Source organism: Poecilia reticulata, linkage group LG2, assembly GCF_000633615.1.
Source record: "Poecilia reticulata strain Guanapo linkage group LG2, Guppy_female_1.0+MT, whole genome shotgun sequence".
In the NCBI taxonomy this organism is placed as follows: Eukaryota; Metazoa; Chordata; class Actinopteri; order Cyprinodontiformes; family Poeciliidae; genus Poecilia; species Poecilia reticulata.
Window position 1 is genome coordinate 31,866,684 of NC_024332.1, and position 17,397 is coordinate 31,884,080.

General features: G+C 38.5%; 2 protein-coding genes across 4 annotated transcripts in view; one reads left to right on the top strand and one right to left on the bottom strand.

Moving 5' to 3' along the window:
• The window catches only part of csrnp3 (cysteine-serine-rich nuclear protein 3), a 27,254-nt gene extending 19,201 nt beyond the window's left edge, over window positions 1-8,053 (top strand). For all 3 annotated transcript variants that reach the window (XM_008404041.2, XM_008404042.2, XM_008404040.2), the window contains 3 exons: window positions 2,511-2,770; window positions 3,096-3,392; window positions 4,615-8,053. In XM_008404041.2, coding sequence (XP_008402263.1) covers window positions 2,511-2,770; window positions 3,096-3,392; window positions 4,615-5,763 — 1,706 coding nt within the window. In that variant the 3' untranslated portion in view covers window positions 5,764-8,053. The remainder of the gene's footprint in view (window positions 1-2,510; window positions 2,771-3,095; window positions 3,393-4,614) is intronic.
• Window positions 8,054-8,204: 151 nt separating this feature from the next.
• galnt3 (UDP-N-acetyl-alpha-D-galactosamine:polypeptide N-acetylgalactosaminyltransferase 3 (GalNAc-T3)) lies at window positions 8,205-17,311 on the bottom strand. The gene is made up of 12 exons (XM_008404039.2): window positions 16,837-17,311; window positions 16,454-16,732; window positions 14,782-15,319; window positions 14,165-14,337; window positions 12,805-12,954; window positions 12,418-12,652; window positions 12,216-12,333; window positions 11,870-12,070; window positions 10,011-10,142; window positions 9,666-9,767; window positions 9,407-9,559; window positions 8,205-9,314 (listed from the first exon to the last, which is right to left on the bottom strand). The coding sequence occupies exons 3-12, from the start codon at window positions 15,276-15,278 to the stop codon at window positions 9,201-9,203; spliced, it is 1,875 nt and encodes a 624-aa protein (XP_008402261.1). The 5' UTR covers window positions 15,279-15,319; window positions 16,454-16,732; window positions 16,837-17,311; the 3' UTR covers window positions 8,205-9,200.
• Between the last annotated feature and the right edge of the window lie 86 nt (window positions 17,312-17,397).

Here is a 17,397-nt window from a genome sequence, read left to right on the forward strand (position 1 = left end):
TATATATATATATATATATATTACTGCCAAGATCAATAGACTCTCTTTGACAGCTCTCCCTTTTGATTTTTAAGAACTGTACTCGTACCGTGCTGATAGATATTTCATCTTAATTCAGTGGAGGAAACAAAATTACTTTGCAGTAATTGAAAACAGAGGCAAGCAGCCTCAAACCACCTTAGTTTAAAAATGTTCTTAATTTATTCAGAAATCAAATCATGAATTTTCACATCCTGTGCATGTCCTCCTTTGTCACAGTATCTCACATATTGCTCTAAAGTCAAATTAAATTTCTCTGTTCTGGCACATAAATCATGTGCTTGTTAGCTGGACAACTGAAAATCAAATAAGTCATTTATAATCAGCTGTTGTTGGAGTAAACCTTTGCATTGGCAGCATGTGGTTCCCTTAATTCACTGCTGCATTAAAACACCCGTCAGCAACATGTTTGACATTAAGAACTTCTATTAGTCATGCTTATTCAACAATGAAAATATCAGAAAAATAATAATTTTGAGCTATTTAAAATGAATAAAAGCAGAATTAAATTCCTTTTTTTTAAACAGTAGTTATTTTTGTCCAAAAGTCACTGATACTTTTCTGTTAGTCCACATAAATCAATTGTAGTTTAGAAGACAGCATTTTGAGTTTGATTACTTTTCAGAATGCTGTAACAATCTGCAGATGTCGTTTCTTCAGCTTATCAAAAATAAAAGCAATTACAGCTGGGATGTGAAGAAGCTTTGTACAATAGAGATGTCTCAAAAACAGGCCAACTGCAGATGCACTCTGCTGTGACTCTTGGATTGATTTGACTTTGATTTAAAATGTAAAACCAGTCTCTCTTAAAGTTATATCAGTTTCAAAGCCTGTAAAGAAAGTCAATTCTAATATGGCTTAGTGTGCATGTGATGAGATTATTTTCACAAAATAATTGATCCTTTGAAGAAAAAGAAATGGGATTTATTTATTTTTTTTAAACAAAACATCCAAATTAATCAAAGCAGTATTTGTCTCTGTGTCAAAAATGAGTTGAAAAATGTAGATTCATTGATCAGAGATTTGTGGCCAATTTACGATTTCTCTTGAACAACTATATAGCTATAAAACATTCCATATGTTTTTTCAAAAGACTTCTTGCTGTGTGTCATCAATTATTTAAGTTACAAATAGAGATGATGTACTGCTGCTGTGAGAGAAAGTCATCCGTTATAAAAGTGTCATAGTGTTAACACTACATAAAGTGGATGTTTAAGCTTTATTTTGCATCGTACCGGCTTGTATTACAAGAACGGCAATTTCTGTGTATATTTGCTCATGTGGGATTACCTTTTCCTTAGCTCTGATTTCCAAAAGACTGTCAGCATTTTCAAATTCAGCATTTCCCAAATAGACAGAGGACCTTCCTGTTATTTGCTGAAAGTCTCACTCTCTCTTGTTTTACATTTAGGTTTGGCACAATCAGCATTTGTAAAGATCAAGTGGTGAAATTAATTTCTGAATGCATCTCTAAACAGCCAAAAAGAAAAAAAAAACTGCCAATTTTTTTCTAAATGAATGACAATTTGGCAATAGATCTACATAATGGAGATAAGAGGTATGGGGATATAAGTGTAGACTTTCCCTCTGCAGCCTCTGGTTGGTGGGGATCTGCTTAATGTCAGCAGTTGGCTGATTTGACTGCTTTAATTTTCATATTTTCTTGTTCTGATGATGTAGTGGAAAAAAAAAGAAACATCTGCAGCTTGTTTGAGGAACAGTCAGGTCAAAGGTGACAAAGACTTCAACGGCGTAAGGAATGTTTGTGTGCACAAAGGCGATTTGCACCTAAGATATAATTAGGCTTTTAGAGAAATAGCTTAAAATCTCCAACACGACAATGTTCAAAAAAGGTTCCTTTTACCTGATTTTGTTGTGCCTCTCCTTTGGAAGGTACGGCAGTTTACATCTGTAATGAAAAGCATTGTCCTCCTTGTATGAGACGGAGAGCTGCAGCAACCAGATGGTTTCTATTTGTCCTTTCTCTCTGAAGGAGGGGGGTTGGTGGTTGAACATTGGGAATGCTGCTTCTGAGTGAACGAGCTCTGCTCTGCTCCTTGGGCCATGCGGAGGATAATTTATGCTCCTAAATCGTCCTCCTTCTTGCACCTCCCCCTTGTAGAACTCTATAAAAAGACTCACCGGAAATGCCCGTCAAACGGAGGAGTCCAAAGTAGCGTTAAAAACGGCGAGAAAAAGCCCCCCACTAAACTTAAGAATTCCTGCAATATAAACTCTATATGGCAGTTTATATTGACACATTTATCACAGCTATCGTGGCGTTCTTATGAGATGGTTTATAAATAATCAGAACAAAGTAGTGCTTGTCAATGTTTGACACTGTGTGTTTAGCTTTAGCATCAATGATTCTTCTGCCACAAATTACTGTACTGCATGCTCTACATATAATTTACAATTTATTTGGTTTTCTTTTCATGATTTCTTTTTGTTACCACTGCTTTCCTTTTTAGCTGACTCGATCTTGAAGCGGGAGAAGCGCCTGCGGGCAAGAAGGGTGCATTTTGAGAATGTGACCGTGTACTACTTTAGCCGGCGGCAAGGCTTCACCAGTGTGCCCAGCCAGGGTGGCAGCACTCTGGGCATGTCCAACAGGCACAGCTGGGTCAGACAATACTCCCTTGGAGAGTTTGCCTTGGAGCAGGAGAGGATCCACAGAGATATGCTCAAAGATCACTTGAAGGAAGAGAAACTCAACTCAATAAAGCTAAAGGTAAAAGCTTTTTATGGGTCAATTAAAAATAGAACAGTTCAGTCTAGAAATGCCTGTAATATATTGTTCAGCAGACAGAAGTCGTTGGTCTGAGGATTTAAGGCAATTTGTTGTTGTATTTAGTTTTATAATAGCAATTTAATTCTAACATATTAAAAATATAGTGTTGACTTAGTTTGCTACATCCTAATTGTTTGCAGAGTAGCCTATCAAAAAATTACAATTAGAGCTATTAAACAAAACTAAATCTTCAAATTAACGTGGAGGCGTTAGGTAAACAGTTGATACTTAAAGTGCCTGGACGTGCTCCAATCTTGTTTTTCAGCTGACCAAGAATGGCACAGTGGAGTCAGAAGAGGCCGACACGCTCACAGCAGAAGACATCTCAGATGACGACWTTGATCTTGACAACACAGAGGTGGATGAGTACTTCTTTTTGCAGCCTCTTACTACTAAAAAGCGCCGGGCACTGCTACGCTCCTCCGGCGTGAAGAAGATTGACGTGGAGGAGAAGCACGATCTTAGGGCCATTCGCATGTCCAGAGAAGACTGTGGCTGTGACTGCAGGCTTTTCTGTGATCCTGAGACGTGTGCTTGTAGCATTGCAGGGATCAAGTGTCAGGTAAATTCCACAAAATAGATATTTTACACAGAGTCTTTACACATTTGTTGACAGACCTTGTAAGCATGTAATAATTCTTTAAATTGAGTCTTTTATTGCAGTKGCATATTCTCACAGTGAAAGATTTATAAAAGTTTAACTTAATTTGATAAAAATGTATTTAATAGTAAGGTGAAAAATCAACCTTAAGACATTTAAGTTAGTTTTTACCAAACTCTCCCATGTCAGCCATAATTAAATTCAGATTTGTTTTAAAGCTTTTATGAGGGTGGAAAAGCTTTCACTAGTAAATCATGACTTTATGAAGCAAGTTGCAACCTTAGTGTTACTAAACTTTGATAAATACCGCTAGATGCGTTTATCCAAAACATTTTCTATCCTACCGTTACAAATGTTAAGTTGGCTAAATGCTTCTGAGATCGTAATGGGAGACAAATCCTGAAAATGTGCTTTCTTGCAACTAAAAGTATGGGTGGAACATGAGCTGAATATGTAGAAAACATGCATTGAAAAATATTCCCTTGTTATTTTCTGATGAACAACCCAACGTTGCTGACCAACAATGGGCATAAAGGGTAATGGTGAAAGATCTGTGGACCTGTTTCTTATCCAAAGGCCCAGGGAACTTTACACTAGATTGCATCATAATCTTTTTTAAATTTCTGAAGATTTTGGATAACAATCTGCTGGAAAGGAATCAGAAATGGCTCTTCCAGATAACAAAAACAAGTTTCCATTTGATCTTTCAACTGGATAATGATTCGAAGTGTATGACCAAACAAACAGAAAGATTGTTTACCCGGCAAAAAAATCAATTCCTTGCCCAAAACTTCAATTTGGGAAAGGCTTAAAAGAAGAGTCTAAACCCAGGATTCTGGACAAATGAGAGATAACGCAAAGGAATGACCAAAGTGAAGATTCGGCCCTGTCCTGTTAAAAAAAAAGAAGATAAAGGCAACTGTGGTTTTGAAAACAGCTGTTACATAATGTAGGTCGACCTTCCCACTGAATTACTTTAAATTTAAGGTTGAGTTTTTCAGCGAGAGATTATGTTAATGCAGTAAACAACAAACATAAAATACACCTTTTTGCCCATATTTGTGAAGGGTGCCGTCTATTTAAAAAGAAAAATGCCCTGACTGATGACAAAACATTAAAGGACAGAAAAAAATCATTTAACAGAAAGCATGCTGCATCACCAGAGTGCTGTATTTCTCCCCAGGTGGATCGCATGTCATTTCCATGCGGCTGCACAAAAGAAGGCTGCAGCAATTCAACTGGAAGAGTAGAGTTTAATCCTATCCGCGTTCGAACCCATTTCCTGCACACCATCATGAAGCTGGAGCTGGAGAAGAGCCGCGAACAGCAGCAAACCTCCCAGGCCAACTGTTACTGCGCGGAAACCAACGACATGGGGAACGGGAACCTGTTCACGCAGTCGCAGCACAGGTTGGAGTACTCTTTGTCTGATGCTGTCCCACCGACGGCTGCAATGCACCTGCACTCTGCAGATGAGATGGAGGAGCCTCTGGATGATGAAGACGAGGAGGATGAGGAAGAAGAGGAGGAGGAAGAAGAAGAGGAGGAGGAGAACGAAGATGACGAGGAAGACGAGGAGGACAGCAGCAGCGTATGTAGCGGGTTGTCTGATTCCAGCACACAAAGCTTTGCAAATAGCGACTCAGAGGATGAGGAGGAACCTGCAGGGAAGTGTGAGAATTATGAGGCTGACATGACGCCTCTAGCAGTTTCTCACACTGAGGTGGTGCCAATGTCCTCGGTGATGTGCTACACTGACGGCTCCGTGGGTCACGACAGCCGTATAAATGGAAACCCTTACATAATAAACTCTTCCTCCGCTGACTACTATCAGCTGGGGAGCTCCAGTGCCGACTCGAATGTCCATGCCAGTCGGCCCAGTGAGTCCTACACGGAGGTGTTAGCATTCCCAGAACCGGTCGGCGCAACCAATGAAAATTTGGCCCAGGGACCGTTCAGCATGACCTCTGGGGAATTCACCGGCTACTCTAATCATACGGAGGAGGAGTACACAACCAGTCACCACCGTAATCTGAATGGGGGCGGTCCGGCTGCCGCTTTGTGTCGCTACCCACCTGACCAAAACGCCAAGGTGCTGTCCAAGGCCATGTTTGTGGAGCAGCGTGAGAACCAGAACCAGACAGAGTTTCAAAACTACCTTAACAACAACAACAGCCAGGAGTCCTACAGCAGTAACAGCGTCACCGGTATGGCAGCAGAACAGCCACCCCAAGAATCAAGTGCTAACGAACATCCTGATGTAACCTCACTATCAAACAATACTAAGAAACTCCCTTTACCAGACCATTGCCCTGAGGTCACAGCCAATTAAAAGGCCTCAAGCTTTTAATTATTACATCCTCACTTGAACTCGACTATGGCATACTTTTATGAAACATCTTCATTGCCTTTTTTGAAAACTACTTTCAGAGCAATTTACAAAACAATACTACATTTTTCATCCGTAACTCTTAAGCCATAGGTTTGTGATGGAAACACTTTCGTGGTACTGTTGACAAATGCAGGTTTCTCCGTTACAGTGTTCGTGCTCAACTCCAAAACACGAGACAATATAAAAAAATACAAACACAACTAATGTCATACTGTGCAATGTAGCTTGTACTTGCAGAACTCAAGTTCTAGTATTCAAGCAAATATTGTACTGTAGATTGAACTGTCTGCTGTATGTGCAAAAAAAAATTGTCAGTTTTATTTATTGTGACTGAATTATAAGTGTATCCTTATATATATATTGTAAATGTTTTCGTAAAAATATGCATGCCAATTGGGACTCATTGGAAAAATTGCCTCCGCTTACAAAACAAGTTGCATTAATAATGTACAGTTATCTTCTTTTATGTCTTCAAAATCACAAGATTTCAGAATTCATTTAAATCCAAGTGACCAGTCTTGTCATTTTGATGATTTTTGCACTTAGTCTTATTAGGGGTCCAGTGGCACGTTTTTGGTTATTAATGACCAAATCTTATGTTTAAAACAATTATATATTAAAATTGCATACAAAATTAGCAGTTACAGCAGATATATGTTTGGTTTATTTTTAAATAATCCAGAAAATGTTTGATTCCTTGAAGACAACAAAGTTTTTTTTTTTTTCTTAAGGGCATATACCATTTTGTACCTTCGGTTCTAGCTTGTAGATTACAATAGTAGACATTGCTCATGTGCAAAATCAAGGGAGCACAAGCAGGCAAAAATGCAGCCAAAAGGTGCAGAAGAGCAACAATATTACTTATGGAATGCAAATAACACATCCTCTCCTCTGAGAAGCCACTTGCTCAACACCTGAGTAACCTTAGTGGTCTGGCTGTTGATTCCTTTCTCGAGCTATAGGTCATGATCATTGCAAACCTTTTTTTATGGTTGTTCCTTTCCTTAAAAAAAATATTAAATGTTTCAGCGTCCGGGGGTATCCCATTTCCACAAGAGACTTTTTGGCAGGTGAGGACTGTTCTGTTCCATGGAGCTCGCCCACATTTTCTACATCGATAGTCTTTCAAAAAAGATAAAAACAGTGTACATTCTATCCTTTTCCCTCTGCCTCTATCAAGTGTCCATACATCCATTTGGTAAAAACATTCATGCATTCTTTTAGTTAAGAAACAATTCCTTTTCTGTCTACAAATGCTACAGTCATTAGTGAAAGTCTTCCTGGTTCAGTGTTGATCTGCTTTAAATACCAAAGGAAAGGCTGATTTAAAATGATTAAATTACACCTTACAGTCTAAAGAGGAAGTTGTTTTTATGTTGCTCCAATAACATTAACTAAAGGAGATTCAATAGGCATGATTGGGATTTTCTTTTTAAGATAAGTTCTTAAAACAGCATAGAATAACCTTTTCATTTACAGCTGCTTTGCAGAATTCAGATTTGTTCTTCAGGTAAATGGTTACAGAGTTGACAATCAAAGTCTAATTTTAAATAGGATCGATCTTATGAGCGTTAAAAGTTAAACTATTGAATCGTTTTAGCCATGAAGCCTGTTCATTTAAAATGTGTGCATAGTGGCATTTGTAAACATTGACAGAATGAAACTGAAGTGCTCAACATTCAGTAGAATTCTAAGATTTTATGGAAAAGCTCAAACGAAGCCCATTAAGTCTTTGCTCATGCGTAAACACAAGAATGTACTCCATTTTCAAGCTTAAATATACATTCACATTTACTGAGTTTAGCATTCAATCGTCACCATTTTGTTCATTAGATGGGATCTCCCAGAAAGTCCCCAAATAACTTTGAAGTCATCAGTTTCATGAATGCAAGCCTATAATACATAGAAATTGTGCCAAAGTGTACAGTGTGGGAAGGTTCTTAAAGGCGTTGCATCCACTTAGGATTACTGTGTTATAATTTTCAGTATTTATGAATGGTTAAATGACATGTGTATTTATTGTGGTTTACTAAAAGTCTGTATTAAGTAACTTGATATGTTAAAATTGTCTTTTGTTTCATGCAAGTTTACGTGAATTGTAACGCTTCATGTGCCTGGTTTCTTTAATTCTGTTTCATATTTGGTGAAATGCATAGGATTTGCACAAAATGGTCCATTTTGTTTTTCCAAGTTATGTTTTTAACTGTACATAAAGCCTACATAACTTTCAGTTGTTGTATTTTGACATGTTTTCAAATTCATTTTATAAAATGTGATGTTATGAAACATTTTGAATGCACATTGTCTGTACTGTAGAAGCTTGCCATTCGTAGGTGCAAAAGTGCCCTCTGCTGACCACAGAAGGGAAGCGTGAGTGAAGCTAGCTTTACCCAAAACAATTTATTTATCTCATAATCACATCTTCAGACTTTAAGTACACTGAACACAAAACATTTGCCATTTCATAAAAGTCACCACGTTCAATCTGAAGCCCCAACGCAACATTCACAGCCCTCAAAACACTAGTGCCTGCACCAGAAATTCATAGGTTCACTCCTGCAGAGGCATTTAATTAAGTGGAGTTTCTTATAATAAACTGAGAGTTCCCCTTCATAAACACTTAAGCATAAACCCTAAATAATTGACATATATAGCCGATTTTAAAAATAAATTTCAATCACTCATGTTGTTTTACTAATCTTATGTTTATATTGCAGTTTGTAATTACTGTAAGTTTTGTCTTTTGATATTTAAACATCTTCAGACACACTAACTTAACAAATCAAGTGGTCCTTTTACAATCTATCGCATTATAAAAATAGGTCTTAAAAAGGAAAGTTGGATAACTTGATTTAACTACTTGTGCCCCAGATGGTTTTCAACAAAAAATTACCCAACCATTACCAATTTCATATAAAGACTAATAAAAAAAATGTGAGATCTGAGGCACTTCATAGTTTTTAAAGGGACATTTCCTATTTATACTGTCCATCACTTTACTAGGACTTTTTTTAACCACCACTTTTACTGTTTAGATTGAAATGCACATCCTCAGTGTATCTTGTTGCAGTATATGCCAGCTTTAGCTAACAATTAGGAGTATGCTTTGGTTGTAAAGTGATCTAAAACATAAAAGGCACTTGTCTAATGTGCAACTGAATGAATTCTTGTAGCAGAGGCACAGGATGTATTCTTCCAAAATCCACAATTTCCAACATCAGCAATAGCAAAGTTTATTCCTTTTATGTATAAAAAAATAAATAAAAATTCAATGTAGTTTATAATCTAAAAAAAAGCTGCATACATTGTGAGATACTTGTGTCCTTGTATGCTTCACACATACAAAGCTGACATTTGCAAAGTAGTGGTTTGCAGACTCAGACGAAGGACCAGTGTTGATATTTGTCTGAGGGGTTGCATGGAGCCAAGTATGGATTCTCATGATGGGCAGTTAGACACATGTTCAATCCTGGCAAGTAGAGAAACTGGTTCTAAGGAAAGAGGGGATAACATTACTACTCGGCTACAAACATAAAGGGTAACCAGCGAATCTGAAATGAAACAAATGGAAGAGCAAACTCACATCCTTCAGTTCCCATTTTTGTTGGGTTCCTACAAATGTATTCATGCCTTTGTACTGGCAGTCTTCCAGCGTCACAGCCAACCCTGCCCCATGCAAACAAAGCTCCTTCTGAATGTTGTGTCTAATTTCGTGACGTGTGGAATACTCAAAGTACTGGGGGTGCAGGAAATGTTGGAAAATTAAATCACCGTCAAAAAAGGTGGTGAAATCCCACCGTGGTTTTGACAAGACAGATAGAAAGTGCTTTTTTTTTTCTGACCTGGTTTCCACCTAGTCCATGACATGAGTACATAATCAGCGGTTTCCCACCCTCGTTGTTCTCTCCAGCATCCAGACATGTGTCTTTCCCCACATTTTTTACCTACAGAAGAAAAAAAAAATGAGTGAAAAAATTGGAAAGTGCGAGTGAGCAAGAGGAAACTAAATGAAAAACTAACATCCAGCACAAGCTGTTCAAACAACTTTAGCCTCTGAAGTGCTTTTAGTGGTGTTAAATTGGAACTGACTTGTACCAAAAAGAAATCCCAAGAGGAAACTCACAGTGGCTAGACAGAGCTATGGGGTCTGAAAAGAGGAGAACTGTTGGTAGAGAGTGTGATCTTACCGAGCCAAAGAAGACTGGGTTTAGATCAGGCATAAAAACTTCTGGATAAACGTTGTTCAAATACCACGAGAAGCTTTTGCACTGCAGTCGCTCCCGGAGRTCCACACGTTTGGAAATATCTCCAAAATTTCTCTATCGTAAAGACAAAAAACAAAAGTAGTTAAGGGGTAGCTAAAGATTTAAGCATTTAAAGACACTGTCTTGGCCCCATGTCTCATCAGTACACAGAGAGATTTGAAATAATTGGAAAACTAAATAAATGTTTATATACATTACTAAAAATTAGAGATACACCAATCAGCCATTTCCTGAAAGACATTGATCTTCTGTTTCTTCTGAGATCTGACCTACTCTTAAATTGATAAAAAGTCCTATAACTACACTGTATTAAACATAGCTTGATGGAAGTAGAATTCAAAATAAAACAGAACTGATTTTATGCATCAATAATGTGTCCCTAATCTTTCAGATTTTCTTCACAAAAAAAAAAAAAAAAAAAATCATCAGATTACATGCTGTTTGTTGATGCATTTTAAGGTAAAAAAATTGTGGCTTACATGCATTGAAGAAATACAAAAAAAAAAACTTTAATACTAGACCTGTCATGCACAAGGATAAATGTATTAGTATCTGACCTACCTCAACTAAAAACTGTGGCGTGTTCACTTTAAAGTGAAAAAGATATTTAGAATGTTTAAATCTGCAACCTCTTAATTTTGCAATAACATTTGCACAGCTGTGCTGTGGTGAGGGGGTGAGAAAAAAAAGTCACTCTCTTGGCAAGGAATAAATTAGTTACACCCTAGTAAACAATGACACCCTAGTAACAAACTATAAACTTTGTTTTCAAAGGCATTAAAAACATTTATTTCTCAAAATTGTAAGAGTGAAAAATGCAAAACAAAATCCTAATGGGTGCATACAGGCAAACTTCAGTACATTCATTTAGACATTTGGAAACTGAAACTTGAATTGTTTTAAGGAATGATTTTCAACGTGATAGAAGCCACATGTTTGGAAACCGGTGACAAAGTAACACTCTGAACCACCAATAATATGGGGAAAATAAAAACATGTGGCAATAAAAATATTTAAAAAAATTAGATGCCATCTGAGTGATCGTCAATCTTTTTAAATTTGATGGTAATAGTGCTTACAGATAAGAATAAAATCGTGAAATTGCATTCTAACTTAAATACATAGTGTTGGTCCATTATAAAACAACATATGAACCTGTATTGTAGTTCTGTTTAAAAACTAAATGAATTGAAAAGGGGTGAAAGGGAAATAATGACAAGAGCTCTTTATTAATACAGCAAAGAGAATTTAGCACACTGGACCCTGAGGAGTTGTGGACAACACCATGTCTGTTTGAAATCTGCAGGAATGGATTGACCTCTTTTTGTGAAGTAAAGCCCTTAGAGAAATGTTTATGACCCCTTCAAGAGCACGTCAGTCAGCACCACGAGTCTGTCATGAAGTAGTACTGATGTTCTTTCGATAGCATCGGCACTAGATGCTATAGAAAGCATCTCTATGTGTATGTTGAAAGAATTTATATAGAGAATTAACCTCCTAAACCTTTCTCCTGGAGAGAGCATGCTTTCCCCTATGAGAGCATCTCAAGTAACTTATAATCAGATCTAAGGCTTGTTGTAAGCATTTCAAGGACAGGAGCTGGGATTTGCTCAAGCTTGTCTAAAGAGGGAGATAATAAGTGGTGTTGAAAACTCTCATACACAGCCATAAGTGGTGAAAACACAAGACACAGCCTCAGGAGCAATTTGCTACTCCTTCAAGATAAGTACATTTAATTGACATAATTTCAGAAGCGTATTAACAGCAAAACTGGCACTTACATTCTTGGCCATTTGTGCAGCTTGCTGGTTACGACGGTAAAAGATCTCCTTGTATTCGTCCATCCAGACCTCAGCCAGTCGTACCTGATTCCGAGCAATCACCTGCGTGCCCTTAGGGAACGTATGTGGACTTTTGGTCCTGAAAACATGACCAACAACGGAACATGGGATGATCTCCAGCTGTCCACCACACTGCCACACCTGCAAGTTAATGGAAGCCGGCAGAAACAGATGCAGAGTTAGACACACCCGTGACACCTTCTGGAAACTGGAAAAACTCCTAGGCTCAAAGGCGGTTATAAATAAGAAATCTGATGCTAAAAATTACACCAAAGTGACATCTTACCCTAAACGACATCTCAATGTTTTCAGCACCCCAGATTTCCATTTTTTCATCATAGCTTCCAATATGGTAAAAATATTCTTTAGAAATTGAAAAGAGTCCACCTGCAAATGTGGGAGTCCTATAACGTACAAGGATTTTATTACAGGAGGTTAAATATTAACACATTGGTCACACTCTCTATTGAGTCACACATTGTATTTACTTTATGGGATACGTTTCATCCTTTCTCCTCTGCTTCTCATGATCGGGTAGAGTCTCCCAGCCAAAAGAGAGACCCCAGTCAAAGTTCCCCCGATTGTGGTGCTGACCATATGGGGAAGGTTTCATGAACTCAAACGTGTTGAGGTCAATAGTTGTTATGTCAGGACTCACAACGGCAGTGTAGTTCTCAGCAATCCTGGCCAGCAGAGGTTCCAGCCATCCATGGAAACACTCACCTGTTAGTACATGTATAGAGAAGACAACCCGTCACAGCTCTATTATTATTCATTGCTACAATCACAAACATTTTCAAGTACAATACAGTGCATAGTTAAGGGCGTGTGTAAAATAGCTTAAGTGTTTGGTGACGTGAGTGGTGCTGACTAACAATGGGCGTCGAGAAAGGTGAGGGTGTCACCGGTGGCCACGGAGGCACCCAGCAGGCGAGCGGTTATGAGTCCTTTCCTCTCTCGCTGACGGACTACTCGGACAATATTCAGCTGCTTCAGATACTCATCCAGGTCATCCTTCAATACATCTGAAAATTTAAGATTGTAATTAAAAGAGTCTGTTGAAAGCTGGGATTCAAAGAACAGATGCGGAGAATGAGAAATTAATTGTTTCTGTGAAGTTCAAAATAACTACCGGAATTAGAAATGAACTGTAAAATGGTCTGGTGACTGGATCAGAGGAGTGTTTACCTTCACCAAAACTTAAAAATCTTCTTCCACGATCTTTTTTAAAAGCCGTCAAAACACCATACCTAAGCACTATCACGTCACAGTAACTACAGCAGTCTGCAGTGTGAAGGTTGCTACTGCGGTAACATTTATAGCTATACATTTTCATTATTAGTGCTCAAAATCGGACTGTGGTTGGTGCTGATCATTTTGCTCAAAGCCATGTTTTACTTCCGCCACATTAAATCAATTTATACCTGGACTGGAACATTTTGTCAAATGGGCACAGGATTGAATTGAGTAAAAGCTCACTGCAAGATAGAGAATGATGACAAGACTTACAGTTTATACCAGGAAGGATAAGCATATCACAGCTAGATTGCTCTGTTTAAGCACTTTGAGCTAACAAACTGTCAGCCGTGCAGCATGTTGGATTTGTAAATATTAGCATATTGGAAATGTCACCATTAAGATAAGAGTTTACATTTCCTGGAAAACAAAGAGACTGCTGTCTAAAGTTAGTAATGCCAATCCATTTACCAATTAAATTGTGAAAGGGACAAATATATATACCACTCATCACAAGACACCAAAGAAAAAATATTTCAAATGCTCTACAAGTTTTTGAAGAGAAATCAAAATTGGCTAAAATTGGCATACAGTCCAGTCCTTCACAGAGAATGGAGATTAGAAATAGACGATACATTTCTAAACAGTAGCTCTCTAATAAGATGCAAACTTGGAGTACCTCATAAGTTTGCATGTTAAATGGTGTAACAGAGATTTTAATTACAATGTATGTCCTGCTTGGATAAGACTTCCCAGTATGCTAGTTTCTTAATACATCTGACCAATATTGTTGTGTTATCTCTTCTGAGGCCAGTCGCTGCTAAATCCTTAGAAAGTATTCACCAACAGCCTCCTGAGTTCATTTGTTATCCACATCAAAAGCCATAGAAGGAATATAGTGCTCTCCTATGAGCTGCCCACCCAGCATGCTGCCTGTAATGAACCCAAAAGCTCAGCAGAGTGGTCTTTACAGGGGTCCCATTTAATTTTTTTTTTTACCATCCACACTGGCGTCGTCCACCAGGATGATCTCCTTGAGGAGAATTGCAGGGGAAGTGTGGAGGACGCTGTAAACCGTCCTCAGCAGAGTGCTCCACGCCTCGTTGTGAAACACAATAATCACACTGGTGGTCGGCAAGGGGGGACAGCGCTTAAAGGTTTGCTCGATGCATCTGCAAAAAGGAGGACAATGGGAGAAAAAAAAAGAAGTGACTATCCTGAAAGTCTTAAGAGTCTGTGGTTACTACAACTGCAGCACGTTGCCAGTGGGGAGTCTACTTAAGCTTCCTTTGTCAACCTTTAAGCTGGAATGGGGGAGATGTTGCTCAGTAGTTCAAATACATGCGACCCGTTTAGCAATTCAGATGGATGACCTTTCTGCCTGTGATATGTGGTGACTACAATCAAGTACTTATATTTCAACTTTCGTCTGAACTCGGCCACAAAGATCATGCCGGCATGCAGAAATAATAACTTAGTCAATACAATCATCTCAGTGGTTTTGGCCAGACATTTTCCTCGGCTACCAAGAGTAAATATATGTAATTTATTTAGATTTGAAAGCAGGGTTGGATTACTGTGTCTATATAGAAAAGTTTATAAAGATGTCCACATACTCTGGTGGTCTTGTGTCTGCGCCCAGGTCTCGGCTCAAGGAGACGCGATCGCTTGCATAAACGTTGAAGCAGTGTTTCTCTTCACCCCTGTCCTTCTCCTTCTGTTCTTCCGGACTGAGCGAATCGGTGTGGAAAGGTTTCCCAGCAGCTCCAGGAGAGAGAGGGTTCTGGGGTGGCCTCTCTAAAGCCGGCCTGAGCTCAGCAGCAGTGTAGTGACCCGGCAGGCAGGAGGCTCCCCCTGGTTCATCCTGCTGCCGTACGGGGGCTTTGATCTGCATCTTTGGCTTTGCCTGCTTGAAGTTATTGACAGCCCCTATGACCATTCCCAGCATGCTGTCACGCTTCACTGCCATCTCCTTCAGCCAGGGATCCTCCTGTTGGCTTTGTGCCCCCACTTCCCATTGTATAAAAAACAGAAATGTGACAAACACTAAGGTCACTATGACCAGTTTAAGTGGGTGCAGTGGTCTTCGGAGAACTCTTCGAAAAACAGTCATCCTTCTTTCTTGGCTGTGGCTGGTTGTGGATGAAGATCCAGCTGTAATAAACACACATGGTCATACATTAACAAAGTAAATGCAGTGTTTAATGTTAAGAGAGAAACATCCTGGAGTAGTAACCATTAGATGCAAATTACACATCATTTACTATGTATTGGTGCTACACTGCAGTGTTATTTCAAAGTTTGTTTGTATTCTAAGATTGCACTGAATTCTGTCATCTTGGACATTCCTACAATGGAGAGATATCTTTAAAATGTTTTTTATTATTAATTATTATTATTATTATTATAAGACAAGAATGAAAGCTCTTTGATGCTTATTTGGGATTCGTCAAAACACTGTATTTGGGTAGGAGAGGTTGGATTCTCACGTCATGATTTTGATGCATCATCACACCTTTATAGTCAAACTGTAAAGGTGTGGTAACAATCATACCCCCACATTTGGGAGTATGATTGTGTTTTTTTTTGTTTTGTTTTTCTTAAGTTAATGTAAATTTTAGTCATAAGTAATGTGTTGAAAATATTAAATGATTACTCTAAACCCAAATCTGCCAGAGGCWTAAATAATTTTGGCCTCAACTGTACAAGCGATTTACTTTTAAAGACATAATTTAAATATGATTTCATGGCCCAATCACAATAATTTAACGACAGTGCAAAAGTCAAAATGAATGGCACATCCTGTGCCAGGGAAGGTTACAAGCTACCTTGGCTGGATTGAATATTAAACATATTAGCCTATTATTCAATTATATTTTATGTTTTAAGAAAAAACACTCCCTTTGCCCTTCCTTGTCGTTTTAGCCTGAAGTTGACACCTTCAATTATTTAAAGTTTATTATATACTAGTTAGAATTTAACTTGTTTTAGATCTTAAATTATCTAATGTATAGCAGGAGAAACGTCCATCCATAGGTAATGTAAATTGCTACATCAGTTTTACTGATTTAAGTTTTTTTAACAGCGCAAAATGAGTTTCAGTTCAATATGAATTTTAACATAGAAAATTAAAAAAAAACAGCAAACACAACTTAATTACCATCAAAACATTAACCACACATGGTTCAATTGGAACAAGTATGTGTAAATTCTTAATCGGAATTGTCTTAAATCTGTTTATCAGAATGACAAGTGATTTCGCATTCCTTCAAACGAAACAACACGTACCGCAAGTCGCTGAACTGAAGGTTACGCTTGGCAGTTCATTAACGAAGTTTTAAAAATCCACGGATATGGCATTTTGCGCCAACCGGAGATCATCTGTTTGCTGCTTTAATCCCACAAAAAAGTTCACATTTCAAAAAGACAAAAGTTTTCTCTCTGACTTCAACAAACTTCCGTCTCGTTGGTTCCAGGTGTGCTCCTCTCAGGTAGAAGGCGGTGGCACAGCGGTGCGCGTGCGCACACCAGACCTCTGCGTGTCAAAATAATGGTCAGAATCCATATCTGGAACACAAAAGAGAACTCTTATCCAAACAAGAGCATTCTTCTTTTAAATTTTTGAAGCTAATTGTTGATTTCACACCAATACGTAGACCGTAGGAACAAACCTGTGGCTGAGCCAAAGCGAAACCAGAGTTTTCCCATCGGAGCTGCTGAGAGTGTGGAGCGGTGTCATTAATAGGATTTGTTCAACTGGTCATTCACTGGGGCAGTTGCTGGGTTACAAATAATGGAGGAACGTCACATACCCCACTGCGTCCAATCACGCTACTGGGAAGCACCACATCCTGCTCGTAGAGCTTAAAACTTCAGAGTCGATTAAGAAACTAATAAACAGAAAATGATCCGAAACGAATCATTGAAGTTGCGAATCATCATCCAGCATGTGAGCGGCTTTAGTTTTTTTTTTTTTTTTTTTCTGATAGAAGTGATGAAAGCTGACACTCACCGCTTGTCTAATCTCTGAAATGTCCCAAGAATAAAGCTCAAAACGATTTGGATGATTGAGAGAGCAGAGAAACGGGCTCCAGCCGAGCTGAGCCTCCCCTGGTGCCCAATTTGGAGTCTGTCTCTCAGTGACTCCATCTGTGGGGACTGTGCCCCCCCATCGCTTTCCGTGGCAGGAAGCCAATATATTGTGTCCATTAAAAATGCTGTGTCCTGCGGGT